This window comes from Pseudophryne corroboree, chromosome 11 (genome assembly GCF_028390025.1).
Source record: "Pseudophryne corroboree isolate aPseCor3 chromosome 11, aPseCor3.hap2, whole genome shotgun sequence".
Taxonomy (NCBI): Eukaryota; Metazoa; Chordata; class Amphibia; order Anura; family Myobatrachidae; genus Pseudophryne; species Pseudophryne corroboree.
Genome location: NC_086454.1, coordinates 81,865,253 through 81,890,630, shown reverse-complemented (window position 1 = coordinate 81,890,630; position 25,378 = coordinate 81,865,253). Strand labels below are relative to the sequence as shown.

General features: G+C 47.5%; 1 protein-coding gene across 4 annotated transcripts in view; it reads left to right on the top strand.

Annotated features, from left to right (window-relative positions):
* CCDC73 (coiled-coil domain containing 73) overlaps positions 1-25,378 on the top strand; it is a 410,197-nt gene that overhangs the window by 349,212 nt on the left and 35,607 nt on the right. For all 4 annotated transcript variants that reach the window (XM_063944472.1, XM_063944471.1, XM_063944473.1 and 1 more), the window contains 4 exons: positions 592-717; positions 9,534-9,723; positions 10,953-12,371; positions 13,872-14,002. In XM_063944472.1, coding sequence (XP_063800542.1) covers positions 592-717; positions 9,534-9,723; positions 10,953-12,371; positions 13,872-14,002 — 1,866 coding nt within the window. The remainder of the gene's footprint in view (positions 1-591; positions 718-9,533; positions 9,724-10,952; positions 12,372-13,871; positions 14,003-25,378) is intronic.

Here is a 25,378-nt window from a genome sequence, read left to right as displayed (position 1 = left end):
TTTGGACCTGATCGCCCGCTGTGTGAAAACGCACAGCAGCTATCAGGTCTGAATTACCCCCTAACAGCAATTACTGCAATAGAATAGCCCCAGGGTACTTAACCTGGCAGCTACAAGTCCGTGGTAAGCACAGCGGGTAATTGAAATTGTCCCTAAGTGTTGTCATTAAAAAAAAATGTTTCCATATGGTTCACTTGGTGTTTCAGATTCTCCAAGACACTTGGGTGCTTTTTATCTGCACGGTCAACCAATTAACTGCAATGTGTTTCCATCATGCACTGAGTTTTATTATTCTCACAGTGAAGCCACACCTCAAATCTTCCAGACACTGCTACTACTGCTAGTACTATTACTAGTAATACTGCTACTGTTACTACAGTACTACACTTATTGCTACTTCTACTACTGCCATTAACTGCTATGACTACTACTACTATTGCTGTTACTTTCAACTAACAAATACTGCTAAGTTATTCCTAGAATTCCTAGAATGAAAAAATCTGAAGTGTAGAATTATATTTGTTTCCATATATGTGAACAGAAATAGCCAAGTCTAAACATACTATATTGTATTTGTTACTGTACTCATAGGAAGAAACTTTTGCCATTCAGTATGATACGATTAAAAAAGAATTACAAGCTATAAAGAAGGAGTATGAACACCTGCAGGAATGCAACAGTACATCATTGAATAATGAACCACAAACTATGACACAGGTGAGAACATTAATATATCCATGGCGCACGTACTCTAGTGGACCTGTTGAACTGTAAGTTAGAGGCAGATGTACTTATTTATTCCACAATTCCTATCACAATTTCATTAACAGGTTCAGCTTGCTATATTCTAAGAGTCCCAGCCCTTAGGCATTCCTACAGCGACAGCAAATCACAGGCCATGCATTTTGATGACAATGGTCCCAGCCAGCTGTAAGTCTGGGGAATCTGCAGTGGGTTGGGTATGTCTGACCGGCGGTCACAAGGCTGCTGGTCACCATAACGATGGTGGGATCCCACCTTCGGGATGCCCGGCAAGGGGGGGAGCTACTGCAACGAAGACCCTTGCGGGCTTGCTGGTGAGCTGCGCTCACCACAGGTTGTATTCCCTCTCTATGAGTGTCGTGGACACCCACGAGTGGGAATAGTCCCTGTTAGTTGGCTTGCCGACTATTGGGATTGTTAGGGGGAAGGATCCCGGCTTTAGTACTGTGACCGCCGGTCACACAACTACATCCCATATTGGACAAGTCCACTTGGGTGCAACAAGTAAATCCAAATCGAGCAATGGCCCTCATTCCGAGTTGTTCACTCGCTAGCCGCTTTTCGCAGCAGTGCACACGCTAAGCCGCCGCCCTCTGGGAGTGAATCTTAGCTTAGCAGAATTGCGAACGAAGTATTCGCAATATTGCGAAAAAGATATTTCTTTGCAGTTTCTGAGTAGCTCGAGACTTACTCTTCCAGTGCGATCAGTTCAGTGCTTGTAGTTCCTGGTTTGACGTCACAAACACACCCAGCGTTCGCCCAGACACTCCCCCGTTTCTCCAGCCACTCCCGCGTTTTTCCCAGAAACGGCAGCGTTTTTTCACACACTCCCATAAAACGGCCAGTTTCCACCCAGAAACACCCACTTCCTGTCAATCACACTACGATCACCAGAACGAAGAAAAAACCTCGTAATGCCGTGAGTAAAATACCAAACTTCTTAGCAAATTTACTTGGCGCAGCCGCAGTGCGAATATTGCCATGCGCAGTTAGCGGAAATTCGCACCGATGCAAAGGAAAAGAACGAGCGAACAACTCGGAATGAGGGCCATTATACATAGTCAGACATGTGTATTGAGCCTCACATACCATTATTTGGCCTCAGTTACATTGCAGGCTGTAAAATTGCACTTTTTCTTGGTTATTGTCAGGGGTGTATCTTCCTATTGGCCAGGATGGCACTTGCCAGGGGCGCCGGCCAAGAGGGGGGTGCCGCCCGGCAGTGCCACCCACGCCAGGGGGTAGAATGACATAGTAGTTCTCACCATGTACATCCCTTAGCAGTGCTCATCCACTGCCGGACTCTCAGAAGCTTATTGCATTCTGACACTCTCTGTGACTACGGTCACAATGATGGTGAATATAGCCTGGGAGCGGGGCACTTCCAGGTATGGGGAGGGGTGAGTCACCTCCTCTCTTCCTCATCCTCTCCCCTTCTCATTAGTCCCACGTGGTCTGTCAACAAACAGCAGCCACTACAATCAGCACCAGTCAGCAGTGCAGCATGAGCATACCTGTATATTTTCTGCGGTACCGTAGCTGCACTGCATGGTCTATCCTGGCAGTCTGGATCACAGGTTACAAAGAGCTCTGTATGGAAAGGTATCTAGACCAGTTACTGCCTGTACAGCTGTGTTGAGACTACAAGTCCCAGCACACCTTGTCAGCTGGATTTGCTGGGACGTAGTGCCATCACACCTAGAGAGGGTTTTTTAACTGTATGTATGTGTGCATATATCCCCTCAGTGTTCCTGCCCGCACTATCCCTGTAACTGCCCCCTCAGTGACCCTGCCCATACACTCCTGTAATTCCCTCTGTGTCCCTGCCCACACCTTTCCCATAATTACCCCTCAGTATCCCTGCCCGCTTCCTCCCCGTAATTCCCTCTCAGTGCGCCCTACCCGCACCCTAACCGTAATTCCCCCTCAGTGTCCCTGCCCGCACCCTCCTCGTAATTCCTCCTCAGTGTCCCCGCCTGCACCCACCCTGTAATTCTCCCTCAGTGTTCCTGACCTCAGCCTCCCTGTGACTTCCCCCTCAGTGTCCCTGCCCACACACTCTTGTAATTCCCTCTCAGTGTCCCTTCCCGCACCCTCCCTGTAATTGCCCCTCAGTGCCCTTGACCGCAGCCTCCCTGTAGCCCCTCCCTCTCATTTTCCATACCCGAACCCTCCCTGTAATTCCCCCTTAGTGTCCCTGACCTCAGCCTCCCTGTGACTCCCCCCTCAGTGTTCCTTCCCACACCCTCCTGTAATTCCCCCTCAGTGTCCCTGCCCGTACCCTCCCCGTAATTCCCCCTCAGTGTCCCTGCCCACACCCTCCCTGTAATTGCCCCTCAGTGTCCCTGACCTCAGCCTCCCTGTAAGCCCTCTACCTCATTGTCCCTACCCGCACCCTTCCTGTAATTCTCCCTCAGTGTCCCTGACCTCAGCCTATCTGTAACTCCCCCCTCTGTGTCCCTGGGTGGGGGGTGCCAGTTCCTTTCTGTGCCAGGGGCGCTCAGACCCCTAGATACACCCCTGGTTATTGTATGTACTAATCATTGACCACGTTTATGTATGTTTTAAGTTTCAAAACTAATAATTGAAGCCCTGTTGTAGAGCCTCCCTCCCCCAAATTGAATTTAGCACCACCGCTCATACCCTGATCTAGTTACAGCTAATGCTGGGGGACAGACAGCATGGATTCTGGTAGTGTTAATATAGTAGGCTAATATCTACATGCAGATAAAGATGGTGGTACATCTATAAATTAAGAATTTAGATCCTCATGTAAGTGAGATTATGAATTTATTGCAATGCTACTCTAATTCCGCCAGGCCCAAGCACAACAAAATGGCTGTCACTCATTCACCTATATCTTTTGATTTTTAGATACTATTGTACTGTGGGCACATACCACAAAGGTTCCGCAGCGCCTAACAAAGTACATAAACAAATGACCAAACCAAGAAAACAGTGACTTACAGTAGAAGGTAATACAGGACAGACACATGCAGGGGCGGATTGGGAACAAAAAGCGGCCCTGGAAAAATTTGTTCTAGTGGCTCCACATGGGCAGCACCAGAGGTGTAGGGTCCAGCCATGGGCCAAGGCAGCAGCACCCTCCCCCCAAGACGTTCCAGATAGTGGGCATGTCCAGCATCAAGGGGGAAGTTAAAAGGAAATAAAATTAAATATTATGAGCACATTATATGATACACCTTTAGAATTTAGGAAACTATATAATTCTTTAGAAAGATATATTTTCTTGCTTATTACACCAACCGCGTATCCCAATCACTATTCACTCAATCTTATATGTCAGCCAAGCAGGCAGACAGAGCATACACTAGATCATCTGCAATCATAGGTCAAAGAAATTTTCATATATGCAAATTATTTTGCATCTTATTCATTATGTCTATAAATAGGACCACATGTCCTCAAACAAAACAGGCCCCACGGGTGCGTCGGCCCACCGGGGATCTTCCCTGTAAGCCCTATGGCCAATCCGCCTCTGGACACATGGTATATAAACACTTCTGCAACAGCGGACAAGACACTGAAATAAGCATCAGAGAGGCAGAAACCAAGGGCTAGGTGCTTTTGTAAGGAGTATGGTGTAGAAGATAGTCCAAGTAAGAGAAGGAAAAGCAATGATGGAAGAGGGTCCTGCTTGTGAGAGCTTACATTCTAAAGGGGAGATGCAGACAGACAAGGGTGACACAGATGGGGTAGACAGTGAGCATGGAACAGAGGGTTAGTGAAGAAGTGGGTCTTGAGAGACCATTTGAAGTTTTGTAGAGAAGTGGAGAGTCTGGGTGGAGAGGTAGAGAATTCCAGAGATAAGGAGCAGCACAGTGAAAATCTTTAAAGCAGGAATGGTAGGAAGTAATCAGTAGGCAGGAGCAGAGGCATGCATTTGTGGAGTGAAAAGGACGGGCGGGAATGTAAAGAGAGATAAGGTCAGAGATGTAAATGGGAGAGAAATGGGAGAGGACTTCGTAAGTGAGTGTGAGAATCTTGAATGGGATTCTGAAGGGGATGGCGAGCCAGTATAGAGCTTGTGAAAGAGGATATGTGGACGTAGTGCGTTTGAAGAGAAAGAAGAACCGGGCAGCAGCATTGAGGATAGATTGAAGGTGAGAGAGGCGGTTGTCAGGGAGGCCTGATAGGAGAAGATTACAGTAGTCCATGCAGAGGAGTTATACACTTTGACCCTTCTAACTGCAATAGTTGACTGGTTATTGGTGCTTTTGTTATGTCAACCATGCATTCACAACATTGCTACTGATATGGCAACCTCTCTGTCTTGCTTGCATTTTATGCAGACAGGTTCCTGGCTGACTGCATCACCTACATCAGGGGTAGCCAACCCTGGTCCTTGAGAGCTACCAATAGTTAACATTTTCAAGGTCTCCTCACAGAATCACAAGTGAAGTAATTAGCTCCAACTGTGGGTCTTTTAAAATGTGTCAGTTAGTAATGACTACACCTGTGCACCTGCTGGGTGAGCTGGAAAACGTGAACTGTTGGTAGCTCTTGAGGACCAGGGTTGGCTACCACTGACCTAAAGCATTGGTCCAATCGACCATTCATTTCTCTCTTTACTCCCTGGCTATCAGAGAAATGTGAGACTGAAGAGATAAGAAAGGAGAGTCGCAGAATCGTACATTGTGCAGAACAGGTCTTGCAATATCGCTCGCAGCCCCCTGTCAACCTCAGCATGATTGAAATGCTGGGGTATTTTGTAGCGAACTGAGGGTGGCTAATGGCACTGTTCTTCAAAATGAGGGTGAGTCACACCCGTTTTAAAGACGTGGCGGTTCCAAGGGCGACACAGACTTCCTGGACCCAGGTGTCTGGATCTGCCAACCAGCAGCTTACGCGGGCTAAAACTATCGCAAACCATCCTCAGATACAGCACTCATATCCTTACTATTGCAAACAGAAGGAGACTATTTCCTACCAACGCCTCCTGCTGCATTTGCATTTTGATGACCGGGAATTGCAGAGCTGCTTCCCAGCGGCTGCGCAATCTTCCTTGCGGCTGTGCAATTCCATGCAATCATGAATCAGGCACTAAGGTGATACAGTATCATGTAAGACAAAGTGCTGGGTTTTCATTTTCTTTCTTTGACCATCAGGCCATAACCTGGCCATGGATTACTTTCTTTCTTTTTTATTTAAAGGACATGTGTACCAAATAAACGGGGCACTGCGTTCCTGTAGATAATTCTTTATGGTCTTTCAGGTACTCTGTGGCTGTGTTGAATAACACGTTAATACACATTTTACGGGTAAATACATAAAACTGTTTCTCATGTCGAGAAATAATGAAATCTGTTCTCCTAGGTTTTAGCAATATTAATCTTTTCATTTCCTGCCACTACGAGTCCTGGGTAATATTGTCTCCTGCAATCTTCTGGGATTGGGGAATAACCCCATGCAAGAGAGATCCTTTCAGTTTTGCTACATATGTGTTAAAACAAAGTAAAGAAATAAAATAAAGAAAATTATATGCTCATTATATTATTTACAGTGTTGTTATTTTGTTTCTTTGTAAATAAGTATTCAGTGGTGTAAATAATAGCTCATCTGAGGCGGCTCCATCGCAAACGGGCACTCCTGGCGTGACTAGGCGATCCATCCGCCTAGTCACGCCGGGAGTGCACAGAGACGCTCCCATTCAGAGCATCTCTGTCTGGGCGCGCGGACGGAGGCGCTCTCCATTCAAGTGAATGGGGCTCGTCTCCGTCACAGGCGCGCGCGTCCAGTCAGAAATGGAGACGCCGAGACCTAGGCGCACCTAGGCGGGCACGCCTAGGCACATACGGAGCAATGCTAGTAGAAATAGATCTTTTATCCCTGTATATATTGTATAGATAAAGTATAAATTACTTTTACATTACTGATGTATATGTCTTATAAAGGGATGCGGTCAATTTACGTACAATCAAAATCCCAACTGTCAAATTCCCGACAACCATTGACCGACGGTCGAAATGCCGACATGGTCAAAATACAGACATTTAAAATACAGACAAGGTCAAAATACTGACATATAGGGGGGAATTCAAATGTTTGAAAAGTCGGTTGGGTGACTATTTTTTCCTGTCTATTAGATAGGAAAAAACAGACACCCAACTGACTTTTCAAACAATTGAATACCCCCCTTAAAATGTTCACAGGTCAAAGAGTCGACATGAGTTTTTCATTGAAACCGGCTTGTTCATACTTTACAATCCCAGTGTACCTGGAGGGGGAATATAATAGTGTGCCGAGCAAAGCGAGGCACCGTGCCCGAAGCAATTGCCATGTGAGGGGATGCGGTACACTTATACGGTGTCCATGTCGACATACACAGCCCAAAAAATGAAGAAGAAAAAAAACTTGTGTCAACTTTTTGACCTGTTGACATTTTAAATGTTGGGATTTTGACCTTGTCTGGATTTTGACCATCGGTGAAATGTTGTCGGGATTTTGACCGTCGGGATTTTGATTGTAGGTATTCCATACTAAACCCCTTATAAAGCAGAGCAAAATGTAGGTGGCCCTATTCAGAGTAGCATGCTGTAGTGACCGCTGTAACGTCTTTTGCTGTAGTCGCGTCTGTAACTTTATACTATTGTTAGTATCAACCCTGCCCCTGGTGTACATGTGTATCTGAGTGTGCAAGGGCTGGGATGCCCGCTTTGTGTGTCTTTAGACGTTACCATCTGTGGCACCATTGAATCTTGTACCTTCTCCATAATAGGTGCGTATCCTCCATCAGTATGGTCTCTCATGTAATTGTAAAAGAAAATAGCTTGAACTCAACCACTGCGCACAAGAATAGCAGCCTATGGGATTTAATTGATGGAAAGCGTCCCCCACACTTCGATAACATACAGACAATATCACCAATATAGAATCCCTCGGCGTTTGAATGACCCAATGTGGTCTCTTAATCAGTTGTGGAACTCCCCAACATGAATTCCTCTGTTTCTCAGATATTTCCTCAAAGAAAAGAGAGAACACACCTCATAGGGCAATGGGTTTTTCTGCAGATATCACAATATAAAATGTAATGTGGACTCCTAACATACGAATGGGTCTACATATCAGGTAGACAAAATGGTATGTGTATTGAGAGAGTTTATCCCACGATAGATTCACAATCCACATGTCCTCAAAAAGAAGAAAGTGGTCCAAAATAGCGTAATACAGTAATTTAATAAGCAAACAATAAAAAGACATGAACAGAGGCAGTAGTACTAGACTCTCACCCGGTTGAATGGTCTACTTAGCATAAGCAGACAAACGAGCATAAATGTTGTAAAGACAGGCGTCCCTGCATGCTCAGTATCCAGCCGATGAAAATCAGGATTCTTGCCCCCAACCTCCTTTCTAACGCGTTTCAATACTCCTGGTATCTTTGTCAAGGCATAAGGAGGTGGTACTGTGGGTATTTATACCCACAATAATGAATCTAAAAGCTAAGCCTATTTCCAGACATGGATCACTAACAACTTAGATGAACCTATAGTTCTGTGGCCCTCATTCCGAGTTGATCGCTAGCTGCCGTTGGTCGCTGCGTAGCGATCAGTTAAAAAAATGGCAAAACTGCGCATGCGTATGCACCGCAATGTGCACGCATGGCGTACGGGTACAAAGAGCATTGTGGTTTTGCACAGGTTCTAGCGACACTTTCAGTCGCACAGCCGATCGCAAGGAGATTGACAGGAAGTGGGAGTTTCTGGGTGTCAACTGACCATTTTCTGGGAGTGTTTGGAAAAACGCAGGTGTGTCCGGGCGTTTGCTGGTATCTGACGTCATTACCGTGTCATTCGTCGCAGCAATCATCGCACAGAATAAGTAACTACAGGGCTGGTCTTGTCCTGCACAAAATGTGTTTGCAGCCGCTCTGCTGCACAGGCGTTCGCACACTTGCAAAGCGAAAATACACTCCCCTGTGGGTGGCGACTATGCATTTGCACGGCTGCTAAAAGTAGCTAGCGAGCGAACAACTCGGAATGAGGGCCTAAATACATAGTTCATTCCGATAATAGCCAGTCCGATGGTCATACAAATTTTTAAAACTTAAAAGTTATTCACTATAGCTGTGATAAGCCGCGAGTGACGGGACGGGTACCGCACTTCCTGTTTCTGCCGGAAATGGCGTTGTGCATTCCACTGTTAGAGCCAGCCGTGTCTGGAAGGATCAACGAGTTGTTTAATGATTCAGTCCTCCAGAATGCCGTACCTGGAAGTCATTTGCGGTTCATTCTGTGTTCCACACCGCTAAACTGTTTCCTTGGTGTAAATTAGGATGATGAACATCGGATTTTGCATCTCCTATAGAATTCAATACCGTTAGGCCAAAGTTCAGATATTAAATCAAGAAGGGAAGATTCCTACCAAAATATATATAAAAAACATAGTTAAAAAACAAGGTTAGGTTTGAATAAGGATTTTGAGGTAAAATGGTTTTTCTAATTTACATTTGGATTTTATTATTGTTTTTTAACCACGTTTTTTAACCCATATGACAGTCCCATTCAATGCGTCTGCATAGCCACCGCGCAGGAACGCCAGTACATTTCCAATATATTTTAGACACTCTGCGTCTCAAACGCAGCTGCTTCCCTGTGGGTACACTGTAGGAAGCATGCGCTGTGCAACTTTTTAGCTATTTTGAGGCATGCACAATTGTGTGCAAGTCAGAATCAGGCTCATTTTGTCGTTTCTGTAATTAAAATGATTCACTGAAATATTCTTTATTTTATGCTATTTATTTATTTTTAAAGGCACAAGAGCAAGAACGTGCAGCTAACATGTTTATTAAAGATCGTGATGCAGAACACAGCACACCTGCAAATAAAATCCAGAGCGATCCTGTAGACAACACAACAAGCTCCGAGAATGCTGATAGTGCACCAATGAACAGCAATGAAATCCTGAAAAGGAATGAGAGCAATTTAGAATATGTTTGTAAAGGTCAGTGAGATTGATGGCCAAACATTTGTAATATACACGGTGAAGTCACATTATTGTGGCCACATCCTGCATTTCACGTCGGCAGCGCGTAGCCCATGAAGTATGTCACGTGTCGTGAGTGGGCTTGGTGGGAATATAAGGTGTGCTAGAGGCCGTCTGCACACATATCACTCATTGCTGTCATGAGTAAAAGGGGCGGTTTATCAGAGTTGCAAAAAGGGATTATTATCGGCTTTCGGGGCAAAGGGTGGCAGTGTTTCTAAAATAGCGCAGTTTGTGAACTGTTCGCTTGCTGCTGTGGTGAAGGTGTATTGTGACTGGACAAATGGCACCATTGCGAATAACTGACGTGGAAACTGCAGAGCACCACGTGCCATTGATGTTAGAGGTTAAAATCGGCTACGAAGGTATGCGAGGGCTGACTGACACGCTAGTGGGGCAGTTCACCGTCAAAATCCACCTGGGGGCTACCAGATGTGTGTCTAAACCGGGAGGCACGGGCTACTTACCCCCTGGGCCCCCCCCTATTTCCAGCTCTGGTTATGCGTACCCATGAAGATATGCCTATAGTCACATTAGCATTCCTTTACCAAAATATCCACATTCGGAATGTGGCCACATACACACCTGCATGTGAGGACTTAGGGGGTAATTCCAAGTTGATCGCAGCAGGATTTTTTTTAGCAGTTGGGCAAAACCATGTGCACTGCAGGGGGGGCAGATATAACATGTGCAGAGAGAGTTAGATTTGGGTGTGGTGTGTTCAATCTGCAATCTAATTTGCAGTGTAAAAATAAAGCAGCCAGTATTTACCCTGCACAGAAATAAAATAACCCACCCAAATCTATCTCTTTCTGCACATGTTATATCTGCCTCCCCTGCAGTGCACATGGTTTTGCCCAACTGCTAAAAAAATGTCCTGCTGCGATCAACTTGGAATTACCCCCTTAGATCAACAAGTGGTCATTGCACCTGGGTCTGGGGAATGCCATTTGGGTAAGTAATAAAGTGAAAAAATACACATTCTCTGATTCTACTGTACTATGTAAAATGTTGGCCCTATATATACCATATATATATAAAAAAATATATATTAAAGCACTGACAATTTTAGAACAGCTTACAGTCAGACTTTTTTTCCTCATGTATACACAGATAATAACATGCACATGATTTGAGGCTTTGCTGTAATGTAATATAATGTCTTTTTTTTTTTTTTTCCAACTCAGATACGAACAGCCTTCCAAATGTTTATAATATCATAGATAAGGTACATCTTACTGAAGAGCCGCAGAACGAGTGCGGCCATACAAAGAACAAAGACAACTTAGCAACTGTTAAACAAAGTGTGGAAGAGTGCTGTGCTGGGGAACACATCGCTGAGATCCCAGCTGACAGAGCATGTATGAATGATGTTGCTGAATGTAATGACAGAGCAGCCGAATGCAGCAATTCTATGCAGACACAAGTCATAGTGGAATCCGTCAAGATGTTGCTAGACAATAATAAACCACTGACTGTCTGCAGGGAAGATGTACGTCAGCAGACAGACTCCAGCCATCGTAAATCTGGGGATGGTACAAGCGAAGTCCTTTATACTGTAATTGATAAGGTAGACACTACAGAGAATGGTAAAGGTATCATAGTAAATGAGATACCCGCACAAGAATCTCAAATGTTTCCTGAAACTACAGAACAATTCATTGTTGGGCAGAGTGCAGACAGAGAGGACTCCCCAGCTGGAATCAGCTGCACTCTTGGGGGTGGAAGTAGATTTCACTCTTCTGTTTCGAACTGGAGCACATCAGATTTACGCACAATTTCTCTTCTTACTGATCAGAATAAAGAGACTAAAACAGACCCCTTGCAGCCAACAAAGGAGAGCCCTGGTGGAGTATGTGCAGAGTCCACTCTCTGTAAACAAATTGGGAAAGATGACCACAAATCATTTGTATTTGAAGAGCCTAAGATGCTTAGCTTTGACAACACTCAAATAGAAGAAAAGGAGAGTAAAGGTTTAGCCCAAGAACGTAATGCATCTACTAGTTCAGTGTTACTTCAGTCTTCCAGTTGTCAGGTACCTATGAAAAATGTGTCCTCAGAGTCTGTTCTGGATCCAGAGGACCACACTTTGCACTCATTACAACCAACTGAGAACACAGATGCCTTGAAATCTAACAATTTACTCATAGATTTGGAAGAGTGTTGTCCACCAATGAGTGAAAAGAATGCAGCCATGGTGAAATCAAGGACAAGTGATATAAATATGAAGAAAGAATTGCAATCTGACAAACACACTGTCGATGATGACCAGGCGACAGAACAAGTTGGTGACCCGGTATATGTGGTTAGAGAAAATGCTTTTATTCAGGACGAAAGTAATATGACTAGTAGCTGTACAGGTCAAGAAGATAGTATCAAACCGCATGTGGAGACATCCTGCACAACAGCAGCCATTTTGCCTGAGAAAAAGCCCAAAATGCAAAATGAGGGGACAGCGAACACATGTAGCAATTTGGCAAAAACATTTACTTTGCCTAGAACAAATCCATGGAATAGCTCAGCTATACACATCTCATGCAGCAAACAGAGCAACTGTACTTCCCCTGTAGTGTCAAGTCAAGAGATAGGTGCAAAAGCCGCGCATGGTAAGATAGCAGCTTCTGTATATGTATACTTCATGGGATCCGGTCTGAAGATCGACAGTGTCTAGGTCGACAATGTTTAGGTCGACCACTATAGGTCGACAGTCACTAGGTCGACATGGATGGAAGGTCGACAGGGTTTCTAGGTCGACAGGTCTAAAGGTCGACATGAGTTTTTCACATTTTTTTTCTTTTTTTGAATTTTTTCATACTTAACGATCCACGTGGACTACGATTGGAACAGTAAAGTGTGCCGAGCGAAGCGGTAGCGGAGCGAAGGCACCATGCCCGAAGCATGGCGAGTGAAGCGAGCCATGCGAGGGGACGCGGTGCACTAATTTGGGATCCCGGTCACTCTACGAAGAAAACGACACAAAAAAAAAAATCCTCATGTCGACCTTTAGACCTGTCGACCTAGCACATGTCGACCTAGAAACCCTGTCGACCTTCCATCCATGTCGACCTAGTGACTGTCGACCTATAGTGGTCGACCTAAACATTGTCGACCTAGACACTGTCGATTTGATGAACCACACCCATACTTCATAGTTATACCAAAAGGCTATGTTATCAGTGACAACTTATACTATAACTTTACTATGCAGGGGAACCTGCAGCACATGCCCCAGGTGCTGGATGTGGAGAGGGGAAACACAGAGGGTACTGAGAGGTGGGGCAGTTGTTGAGATTACATTGTCTACAACCGCACATATGTAGGCGTTCGGGATGCCGGCGTTCAAAATACCGACCGCTACATCCCGATGGTTACAATCTCAAGGTATGTTAACCCTCCCCCTAACCCTCCCTTATCGTAGCCTAAACCTAAACGCCCCCACCCCATCCCACAGCCTAACCCTTCCCAGTGGTGCTAAAACCTAATCCCCACCTTTCTGCAGCCTAAATCTAACCTCCCACCTCCCCCGGCTTACCTCTGCGGTGGCCCAGCAGTCACTCGTTTGAGATGTCAGTGCCGGGAGTGTGATCCCATTTGGGAACAGTGGGGTAAATTTACTAAGGTGGGAGATTTTTAGAACTGGTGATGTTGCCCATGGCAACCAATCAGATTCTACTTACCATTTATTTAGCTGCTTCTAGCAGATAATAGATATAATCTGATTGGTTACTATGGGCAAAATCTCCCACCTTAGTAAATTTACCCCAGTGTCGGAATTCCGGCATCTGTATTTTGACTGCCGGGATCCCGATTGGATCCCGTAGGAGGAAATGTATCAAACTTTGTAATGAACAAAAGTGGTTGTGTTGTCCATCCAATCAGATTCTAGCTATAATTTCTACATTCTAAAAAAATCTTAGATAGAAGGGCACGTCATATTTCTTGAGAATATTGGCAGATTATATTCCTGGTTGGTTTACATTATGTTTTTTTTAGGCGTATGATCAATGCCACTAAAGTGATGTATTTAATTTAGTACAGTTGCCTATCTATTATCACGTTTTGAATTTATTTTGCCATGAAATACACTTTAACTCATTATTCGTCAGGTTCAACAATTAAGAGAAGAATATTTGATACCTTGTCTACAAATGTCTATCCAGTTCCCAGGAAGGATCACAGTGCTGAGTGGAATGCAATAGAACAGATATTTAATAATTCTTCTGTTCCCACAGAACACGTAAGTCATTGCTGCATGTGTGTATTCATGTAACCCACAGCAGCACAATGCACAACTCTAGCCTTCAATCCTTTTAAAGACCTTTGCAATTGTAGGGTCTAAACCAGGGGTGGGGAACCTTTTTTCTACCGAGGGCCATTTGGATATTTATAAAATCCTTCGGGTGCCATACAAAAATTCTCAACTTAAAAAATTACCCTGCCCCCCAGTAGGTCTGCCCCTTAGAGGTACTGTGTGTGCGCGCCGGAGGCACGCGCGCCAAAAAAATGGGTGCGGCCAGTTAAAATGGGATGTGATACACATATGCCCCCAATAGTGCAGTGCCAGATCCACGATTGCCCCCACAGTGCCAGGTATACAAATGCCCCTCACCGTGCCAGGTATACAAATGCCCCCACAGTGACAGGTATACAGATGCCCCCACAGTGACAGGTATACAGATGCCCCCACAGTGCCAGGTATACAAATGCCCCCCACAGTGCCAGGTATACAGATGCCCCCACAGTGCCAGGTATACAAATGCCCCCCACAGTGCCAGGTATACAAATGCCCCCCACAGTGCCAGGTATACAGATGCCCCCACAGTGCCAGGTATACAAATGCCCCCCACAGTGCCAGGTATACAGATGTCCCCACAGTGCCAGGTATACAAATGCCCCCCACAGTGCCAGGTATACAGATGTCCCCACAGTGCCAGGTATACAGATGCCCCCACAGTGCCAGGTATACAAATGCCCCCCACAGTGCCAGGTATACAGATGTCCCCACAGTGCCAGGTGTACAGATGCCCCCCACAGTGCCAGGTATACAAATGCCATCCCCCCCCCCCCCGTGCTGCTTACTGCTGCTGCTGTTTGCTGCTCCATTCGGCGGCCTTTCTCATGTGTGTCAGCCAGGACAGGGAGGAGAGCGCGGCTATGTCGGGCGGCGGCGTGTAGGACTTCAAACCAGCCGCCGGTTCGAGAGCCAATCAGAGCTCGCGGACCGACAGCCGCGGCTCCTGATTGGCTGCCGGTCCGCGAGCTCTGATTGGCTCACGAACCGGCGGCTGGTTTGAAGTCTTACACGCCACCGCCGCCACCCGACATAGCCGCGCTCTCCTCCCTGTCCTGACAGCTGAGACACGCTGCCGCCGGACTGAGCGGCGGCGTGTCTCACTGACAGAAGCGGGTGGGCCGGAGCAAACGGCTTCGCGGGCCTTATACGGCCCGCGGGCCGGAGGTTCCCACCCCTGGTCTAAACCATACTTGCTGACTTTCTATGGGGATCTCCGTAGCTCCCTGGAGAGTCGGGCAATCTCCCTGTGGGCACAATATGGAGGAAGCACATTAATGTGATATCACTGACACATGCCATCCTTTTTTTTTCTTTTAGTGACATAATTACTAATTTGCTAACACATTGTTAGTGGTGCATCCCACCCAACAGTGATGTAGTACCAATTTTTAGTACATTAAAATGACTACAGTGCCGTAACTAGACATTTTGGTGCTCTGTGCCAGAAAGACCCCATTCGGAACAGGCGGCCATGACTTTGTGGGGAAGGGGCGGAGCCGGATTAAGGGGGGGGGCCCAGGGGGTCAGTACCCCAGGCCCCCCTGTCATATGGGGCCCCCAGCCAAAGCTGCGCTGCCCCGCTCTGGTGCTGCTGTCCCCTCTCCAGCCTCCGCCGCCAGCTGCAGCTCTCCTGGCTGCAGTGGAGGCTGGAGATTGCTGCCTGTATCAATCCCTGATCCGAGCTGCCCATTAGGAGGGGGAGGGAGCCACACGCACAACCGCGAGCGGGACATAACACACCCGCTGGCAGCGCGGAAACCTCCCTCCCTAGCAGCCGGTAGTCTTCTCCCCACTGCAGCGTGGAGTCTTTTATGCCGCGATTCGCGGGTCGGAGCAGAGGGGACGGAGGTAATATAAGATAATTGTTATAGAATCATGTCATATTGGCTCCGCCCCCTCCCCGCCGACCAGCGAATCACGGCATTTTTGCCGTGGGGGCGGGGCCTAATGGTGAACTGTGCCCCTGGCTCCCAGCAATATGTCCTGGCTGCGGCATCCTCACCCTTTTCCTCAGGGCAGGCTTTAGTGTAAGTGTACGTGTACGCACAGTTTGTGTTCTATGTGTGTATGTGTTCTATCTGTGCATACTGTATATATGTGTATATGTTCTATTCGTGTATATGTATGTGTGTATGTGTTTTGTGTGTATGTATTTGTGTGTATGGGGGTGCATGAGTTCTATGTAATGTGTGTGTACACACACACACACACACACACACACACACACACACACACACACGTGTGTGCTTCAAAGGAAACCCCCCTTCCAAATCCTGCTTTCCCCCCTGCGGGGGGTGGTTGCTGGTGGGTGGGCTCCCTGTCTTGTGTGCCCTGGGCCCCCCAAGGGCTTAATCCGGCCCTGGGAAGGGGTATGGCCACAGAATAGTACCAGTTCACAAAACATGCACTGTAGTGTTCATTAGTCACATTACACCGCACTGTAGTGTCCATTAGTCACATTACACCGCACTGTAGTGTCCATTAGTCACATTACACCGCACTGTAGTGTCCATTAGTCACATTACACTGCCCTGTAGTGTCCATTAGTCACATTACACCGTACAGTAGTGTCCATTAGTCACATTACACCGCACTGTAGTGTCCATTAGTCACATTACACTGCCCTGTAGTGTCCATTAGTCACATTACACTGCACTGTAGTGTCCATTAGTCACATTACACTGCCCTGTAGTGTCCATTAGTCACATTACACCGCACTGTAGTGTCCATTAGTCACATTACACGCACTGTAGTGTCCATTAGTCGCATTATACCGCACAGTAGTGTCCATTAGTCACATTACACCGCACTGTAGTGTCCATTAGTCACATTACACGCACTGTAGTGTCCATTAGTCACATTACACAGCACTGTAGTGTCCATTAGTCACATTACACCGCACTGTAGTGTCCATTAGTTACATTACACCGCACTGTAGTGTCCATTAGTACATTACACCGCACTGTAGTGTCCATTAGTCACATTACACTGAACTGTAGTGTCCATTAGTCACATTACACCGCACTGTAGTGTCCATTAGTCACATTACACCGCACTATAGTGTCCATTAGTCACATTACACCGCACAGTAGTGTCCATTAGTTACATTACACCGCACTGTAGTGTCCATTAGTCACATTACACCGCACTGTAGTATCCATTAGTCACATTACACTGCACTGTAGTGTCTGTTCGTCACATTACACGCACTGTAGTGTTCATTAGTCACATTACACCGCACAGTAGTGTCCATTAGTCACATTACACCGCATTGTAGTGTCCATTAGTCACATTACACGCACTGTAGTGTCCATTAGTCACATTACACGCACTTTAGTGTCCATTAGTACATTACACCGCACTGTAGTGTCCATTAGTCACATTACACCGCACTGTAGTGTCCATTAGTCACATTACACCGCACAGTAGTGTCCATTAGTCACATTACACCGCACTGTAGTGTCCATTACTCACATTACACCGCACTGTAGTGTCCATTAGTCACATTACACCGCACTGTAGTGTCCATAATACCCCTTTTCCACTAGCTCAAAAAACACGGGTAAATGCACGGGGGCGCGCATTTACCCGTGTTTTTGGCAAGTGGAAAAGGGTAAACCCGGATCAAGTGACCCGTGAATCCTACCCGGCTATTTACCTGGGTAGGACACGGGAATGATCCGGGTAGGGTGTAGTGTAAACGGGAGCCGTGTCGATGCGACACGGCTCCCGTTTACACTGTATGGATGGGCGGCGCTGGGAGATCATGTGATCTCCCTGCGCCGCCGCTGCCGTGTAGCTAGAAGCGTCACCAACCCGGCATATGCCGGGTTGTGACTGCTAATGGGAAAGGGACCGAGCACGGGTCGCAGCAGGGGGCAGCTCCCGTGTCAGGCTCCCGGCTGCGACCCGTGCTCGTAGGTGTAAAAGGGGTATTAGTCACATTACACCGCACTGTAGTGTCCATTAGTCACATTACACCGCACTGTAGTGTCCATTAGTCACATGATACCGCACTGTAGTGTCCATTAGTCACATTACACCGCACTGTAGTGTCCATTAGTCACATTACACCGCACTGTAGTGTCCATTAGTCACATTACACCGCACTGTAGTGCGCCTTATACAAATTACACCTGACCACACAGTAGTGTCCGTTCAGTACCATCATAAGGGGAGTGCGGCCCTCACTTGGGTGTCACCCTTGGAGCGGGTGACACCAAAATGCCGGCTCCTCTGCAGTGACAGGAACCAGATGCTGTAGTGTGACAACATCCTGCCGCACCAAGCTTCTGTCATAGAAGAGGAGCCGACAGCGCAGGGAGACTGTCTCTGGGGGCAGCCCAGCATCTCCGGAGATTCTAGGCATGCCCCTGGAGTGATGTTCACGGAATCCCTGTGAGGCCATACCCACTATTTATATGACCACACCCCCTTTATGCGTGACCACACTCCCTTTTCTCCGCGAGTGCGCCTTCGGCTGCGGGAGATCCAGAGTGCGCACCAGGTGTCACCACACCCGGTGATGTCTCTGTGTCCATTATTCACATTACACCTGACAGCAGAGCCCCTTATACACATTGCAAAGCCCTCCTTCTCATTCCTCCTCCTCATCATCATTCCTCCACCACATTCCTACTCCTCCTCATCATTCCTCCTCCGCATGCATGCACACACACACATAATGACTGTAGGTACATAGTAATAAATTCTGTACAGTAATAAATTATGTACCAGTACAGACACCATCTATCAGTCTATCCCCTTATGCGCTGCACAATAGATTAGCAGTGGAATATATTTAGAAGTTAATGCAACTCTTCCTGTGAATCACATTTCCAAGTTACCTCAGAATTTAAGAAATGTGACTATGAAACTCGAGTCCTGAGTCTGACTCCTGCAGCTTATTACGCCCCAATGCCGCTGCCCCTATGTGAATGGACTGTGAGAGATGTCATGACGTCTTTCCCAGTCCCAAGAAACACTGCAGGTAGCCAGGAGGGGCGGAGCACATGGGTGGGCAGCTGCAGTTTTGCCTGCTGTAATGTATGTAAAGGTGCGTCCGGCAGAGAAGTAACCGGGTGCACCACTCCATACATTACAGCGGACAGCGTTGCAGCTAGTGGCGGCGACGCATAGACAGTACATCACAGGTGGGTGCGGACAGTTCTCCGCCCACAGAGAACATGTGCTATGTGCTGAGCATCGTCCGCGCCACCCTAGTTACCGCCCAGAATGAACGTACAACATTTATCTTACGTCCTAGAGGATGCTGGGGACTCCGTAAGGACCATGGGGTATAGACGGGCTCCGCAGGAGACATGAGCACTCTAAAGACTTTAGATGGGTGTGCACTGGCTCCTCCCTCTATGCCCCTCCTCCAGACCCCAGTTAGATCCTGTGCCCAGAGGAGACTGGATGCACTGCAGGGGAGCTCTACTGAGTTTCTCTGAAAAGACTTTTTGTTAGGTTTTTTATTTTCAGGGAGCACTGCTGGCAACAGGCTCCCTGCATCGTGGGACTGAGGGGAGAGAAGCAGACCTACTTAACTGATAGGCCCTGCTTCTTAGGCTACTGGACACCATTAGCTCCAGAGGGTCGGAACACAGGTGTCGTCCTCGCTGTACGTCCCGGAGCCGCGCCGCCGTCCTCCTCACAGAGCCGGAAGATAGAAGCCGGGTGAGTATAAGAAGAAAGAAGACTTCACAGGCGGCAGAAGACTTCAGATCTTCACTGAGGTACCGCGCAGCGGTAACGCTGCACGCCATTGCTCCCACACATACACACACAGAAGGCACTGTACGGGTGCAGGGCGCAGGGGGGGCGCCCTGGGCAGCAATATTAACCTCAAGGGACACTGGCTAATATATTAGATACTGCGGAGGCAGTATATTGAACCCCCCCCGCCAGTATAAAGAATGAGGGGGCGGAGCTTGATCCTCCAGCACTAACCAGCGCCATTTTATCTCCACACCAAGCTGCAGAGAAGCTGCTCCCCGGACTCTCCCCTGCTGAGCAAGTACAGGGGGCAAAAAAGGGGGGGGGGGGGCACATTTAATTGGCGCAGTGAGTGTATTATTTATTCTATAAAAGAGCGCTGTACAGTCTGGGATTTTATTCCAGTGTCCAGTGGCGCTGGGTGTGTGCTGGCATACTCTCTCTCTCTGTCTCTCCAAAGGGCCTTATTGGGGGGCTGTCCCCATAATTGTATATCCCAGTGTGTGTGGGAGTGTCAGTACGTGTGTGTCGACATGTCTGAAGCGGAAGGCTCGTCTAAGGAGGAGGTAGAGCAGATTGTGGTGTCTCCGTCGGCGACGCCGACACCTGATTGGTTGGATATGTGGAATGTTTTAAATACAAATGTGTCTTTATTACATAAAAGATTGGACAAAGCAGAGTCCAGAGAAAAAGCAGGGAGTCAATCCATGGCTTTGGCTGTGTCACAAGGCCCTTCGGGCTCTCATAAACGTCCCCTGTCCCAGGTAGCAGACACTGATACCGACACGGATTCTGACTCCAGTGTCAACTACGATGATGCGAAGTTAGACCCAAGGGTGGCCAAAAGTATTCATTATATGATTATTGCAATAAAAGATGTTTTGCATATCACAGAGGACCCCTCGGTGCCTGACACGAAGGTATGCATGTTTAAGGAGAAGAACCCTGAGGTATCCTTTCCCCCATCTCATGAGCTGAACGCTTTATTTGAAAAAGCTTGGGAAACTCCGGACAAGAAACTGCAGATTCCCAAGAGAATTCTTATGGCGTGTCCTTTCCCCGCACAGGACAGGTTACGGTGGGAATCCTCGCCCAGGGTGGACAAGGCTTTGACGCGCTTGTCCAAAAAGGTGGCGCTACCATCTCCAGACATGGCAGCCCTCAAGGATCCTGCTGATCGCAGACAGGAGACTACCTTAAAATCAATTTATACACATACGGGTGCCTTGCTCAGACCGGCAGTAGCGTCGGCATGGGTATGTAGCGCTATAGCAGCATGGGCAGATAACTTGTCATCTGACATTGACACCCTAGATAAGGATAGCATTTTATTGACCTTGGGTCATATTAAAGACGCAGCGTTATATATGAGAGACGCTGCAAGAGACGTTGGGCTGTTGGGTTCAAGAGCCAATGCCATGGCAATTTCTGCTAGGCGAGCCCTGTGGACCCGCCAATGGACGGGTGATGCCGATTCAAAGAGACATATGGAAATTTTGCCTTACAAGGGTGAGGTTTTATTTGGGGAGGGCCTCGCGGACCTGGTTTCCACAGCTACCGCGGGTAAATCTTCTTTTTTGCCTTATGTTCCCCCACAGCAAAAGAAAACACCTCAATATCAGATGCAGTCCTTTCGGTCGCATAAGTCCAGAAGAGGTCGGGTCTCGTCCTTCCTCGACAGAGGAAAGGGTAGAGGGAAAAGAATGCCTGCTACGGCTAGTTCCCAGGAACAGAAGTCCCCCCGGCTTCTACAAAATCCACCGCATGACGCTGGGGCTCCACTGTGGGAGTCCGCGCCGGTGGGGGCACGTCTTCGACTCTTCAGCCAGGTCTGGGTTCTGTCATATTTGGATCCTTGGGCGATAGAAATTGTATCCCAAGGCTACAAACTGGAATTCGAAGAAGTGCCTCCTCGACGATTTTTCAAGTCGGCTTTGCCAGCTTCTCCCCCAGAGAGGGAAATAGTTTTAGCTGCAATACAAAAGCTGTGTCGACAGCAGGTGATTATCAAGGTTCCCCTACTACAACAGGGAAAAGGGTACTATTCAGCCCTATCTGTGGTCCCGAAACCGTATGGCTCGGTCAGACCCATTCTGAATCTAAAATCCCTAAACCTGTATCTAAAGAGGTTCAAATTCAAGATGGAATCTCTCCGGGCAGTGATCTCCAGCCTGGAAGGGGGAGATTTTATGGTATGACTAGACATAAAGGATGCATACCTTCATGTCCCCATTTATCCTTCTCATCAGGCGTACCTGAGATTCGCTGTACAGGACTGTCATTACCAGTTTCAGACGTTGCCGTTTGGGCTGTCCACGGCCCCAAGGATTTTCACCAAGGTAATGGCGGAAATGATGGTGCTCCTGCGCAGGCAAGGAGTCACAATTATCCCATACTTGGACGATCTCCTGATAAAAGCGAGATCGAGAGATCAGTTGCTGTAAATCGTGTCACTCTCCCTGAGAGTGCTGCAGCAACACGGCTGGATCCTAAATCTGCCAAAGTCGGAGTTGATTCCAAAGACTCGACTATCATTTTCAGGCATGGTTCTGGACACGGAAAAGAAGAGAGTTTTTCTCCCAACGGAAAAAGCCCAGGAACTCCAGAGCATGGTCAGAGACCTGTTAAAGCCAAAAAGAGTGTCAGTTCATCAATGCACTCGAGTACTGGGAAAGATGGTGGCGGTCTACGAGGCCATCCCCTTCGGCAGGTTCCATGCGAGGACATTTCAGTGGGACCTTCTGGACAAGTGGTCCGGGTCCCATCTACAAATAAATCAGAAAATAAGCCTGTCCCCCAGGGCCAGGGTGTCTCTCCTGTGGTGGCTGCAGAGTGCTCACTTTCTAGAGGGTCGCAGGTTCGGCATTCAAGAGCCTCCGAGGATGGGGAGCAGCCACACAAGGCAGAAATTTTCAGGGACTGTGGTCAAGCCAGGAGGCTTGTCTACACATCAACGTGCTGGAATTAAGGGCCATATACAACGGCCTACGACAAGCGGAGACTCTTCTTCGCGACCTACCTGTTCTGATTCAATCGGACAACGTCACAGCAGTGGCTCATGTAAACCGCCAAGGCGAGACAAGGAGCAGAGTGGCAATGGCGGAAGCCACCAGGATTCTTCGCTGGGCGGAAAATCACGTAAGCGCGCTGTCAGCAGTCTTCATTCCGGGAGTGGACAACTGGGAAGCAGACTTCCTCAGCAGACACGATCTCCATCCAGGAGAGTGGGGTCTTCATCAAGAAGTTTTTGCAGAGATAACAAGTCGTTGGGGGCTTCCTCAAATAGACATGATGGCATCACGCCTCAACAAGAAACTTCGGAGGTATTGTTCCAGGTCAAGGGACCCTCAGGCTGTAGCGGTAGACGCCCTGGTGACACCGTGGGTGTTTCCGTCGGTCTATGTCTTCCCTCCTCTTCCACTCATCTCAAAAATACTGAGAATCATAAGACGAAAAAGAGTCCAGACAATACTCATTGTTCCGGATTGGCCTCTGAGGGCCTGGTATTCAGATCTTCAGGAAATGCTCACAGAAGATCTGTGGCCTCTTCCTCCCAGGGAGGACCTGTTGCAGCAGGGGCCCTGCGTGTTCCAAGACGTACCGCGGTTACGTTTGACGGCAGGGCGGTTGAACGCCAAATCCTAGCTAGGAAAGGTATTCCGGGGGAAGTCATCCCTACTCTGATAAAAGCTAGGAAGGAGGTGACTGCGAAACATTATCATCGAATCTGGAGGAAATATGTATCTTGGTGTGAAGCCAAGAATGCTCCTACGGAAGATTTCCACCTGGGCCGTTTTCTCCACTTTCTGCAGACAGGAGTGGATATGGGCCTAAAGTTAGGCTCCATTAAGGTGCAGATTTCAGCCCTGTCAATATTCTTTCAGAAGGAATTGGCTTCTCTCCCAGAAGTCCAGACTTTTGTAAAGGGAGTGCTGCACATCCAGCCTCCTTTTGTGCCCCCAGTGGCGCCATGGGACCTTAACGTGGTGTTCCTTAAGTCACACTGGTTTGAACCTCTTCAAACAGTTGAGTTAAAATTTCTCATTTGGAAAGTGGACATGTTGTTAGCCTTGGCATCTGCGAGGCGGGTGTCCGAATTGGCGGCTTTGTCTCACAAAAGCCCCTATCTGATTTTCCATGTGGATAGAGCAGAGTTGAGGACTCGGCCTCAATTTCTGCCTAAGGTGGTTTCATCGTTTCATATGAACCAACCTATTGTGGTGCCTGTGGCTACGGGTGACTTGAAGGATTCCAAGTCTCTTGATGTAGTCAGGGCCTTAAAAGTTTATGTAGCCAGGACGGCTCGGGTTAGGAAAACAGAGGCACTGTTTGTCCTGTATGCAGCCAACAAGGTTGGTGCTCCTGCTTCTAAGCAGACTATTGCCCGCTGGATCTGTAACACGATTCAGCAGGCTCATTCTACGGCTGGATTGCCGTTACCAAATTCGGTAAAGGCCCATACCACTAGGAAGGGCTCTTCTTGGGCGGCTGCCCGAGGTGTCATGGCATTACAACTTTGCCGAGCAGCTACTTTGTCGGGTTCAAACACTTTTGCTAAATTCTATAAGTTTGATACCTTGGCTGATGAGGACCTCATGTTTGCTCAATCTGTGCTGCAGAGTCATCTGCACTCTCCCACCCGGTCTGGAGCTTTGGTATAATCCCCATGGTCCTTATGGAGTCCCCAGCATCCTCTAGGACGTAAGAGAAAATAAGATTTTAAACCTACCGGTAAATCTTTTTCTCCTAGTCCGTGGAGGATGCTGGGCGCCCGTCCCAGTGCGGACTAAATTCTGCAAGGCTTGTATATAGTTATTGCTTACATAAGGGTTATGTTACAGTTTTGATCAGTCTCTGGCTGATGCTGTTTGGTTTCATACTGTTAACTGGTTCGTATATTCCATGTTGTACGGTGTGGATGGTGTGGGCTGGTATGTATCTTGCCCTTAGATTAACAAAAATCCTTTCCTCGTACTGTCCGTCTCCTCTGGGCACAGTTCTTTAACTGAGGTCTGGAGGAGGGGCATAGAGGGAGGAGCCAGTGCACACCCATCTGAAGTCTTTAGAGTGCCCATGTCTCCTGCGGAGCCCGTCTATACCCCATGGTCCATACGGAGTCCCCAGCATCCTCTACGGACTAGGAGAAAAAGATTTACCGGTAGGTTTAAAATCTTATTTTTTAGTACCAATCTATTACTTTTGCAAATGTGTGTACATGTTGGAATGGTGGTAGCACTGCAGATATTCTTCTAGCCAGTAATATTGAACATCTGCCACCAAAAGATAAAATTATTGCCTCTCAGTAACCTAGGGAAAAGCAGGCAAAAATAGAAAAAAAAGTAATCTTTCTTAATTATTACACAGTTATCAGTGCAGCCCTGAGGTTTACTCATCACTTTAATCAGGTAGTCCTATTGAGTACAGTAACAAACATACAGTAAGTACTTTTGGCCTAATTCAGACCTGATCGCTGTGCTGCAAATTTGCAGAGGTCTGCGATCAGATATTCGCCGCCCAGAGAGAGGGAAAACCCGCCCCGTGCAACTGTGCGAATGCATGTGTACACTGTGTGAAACCTAGTCCTTAGGCTGCTCCTCCATC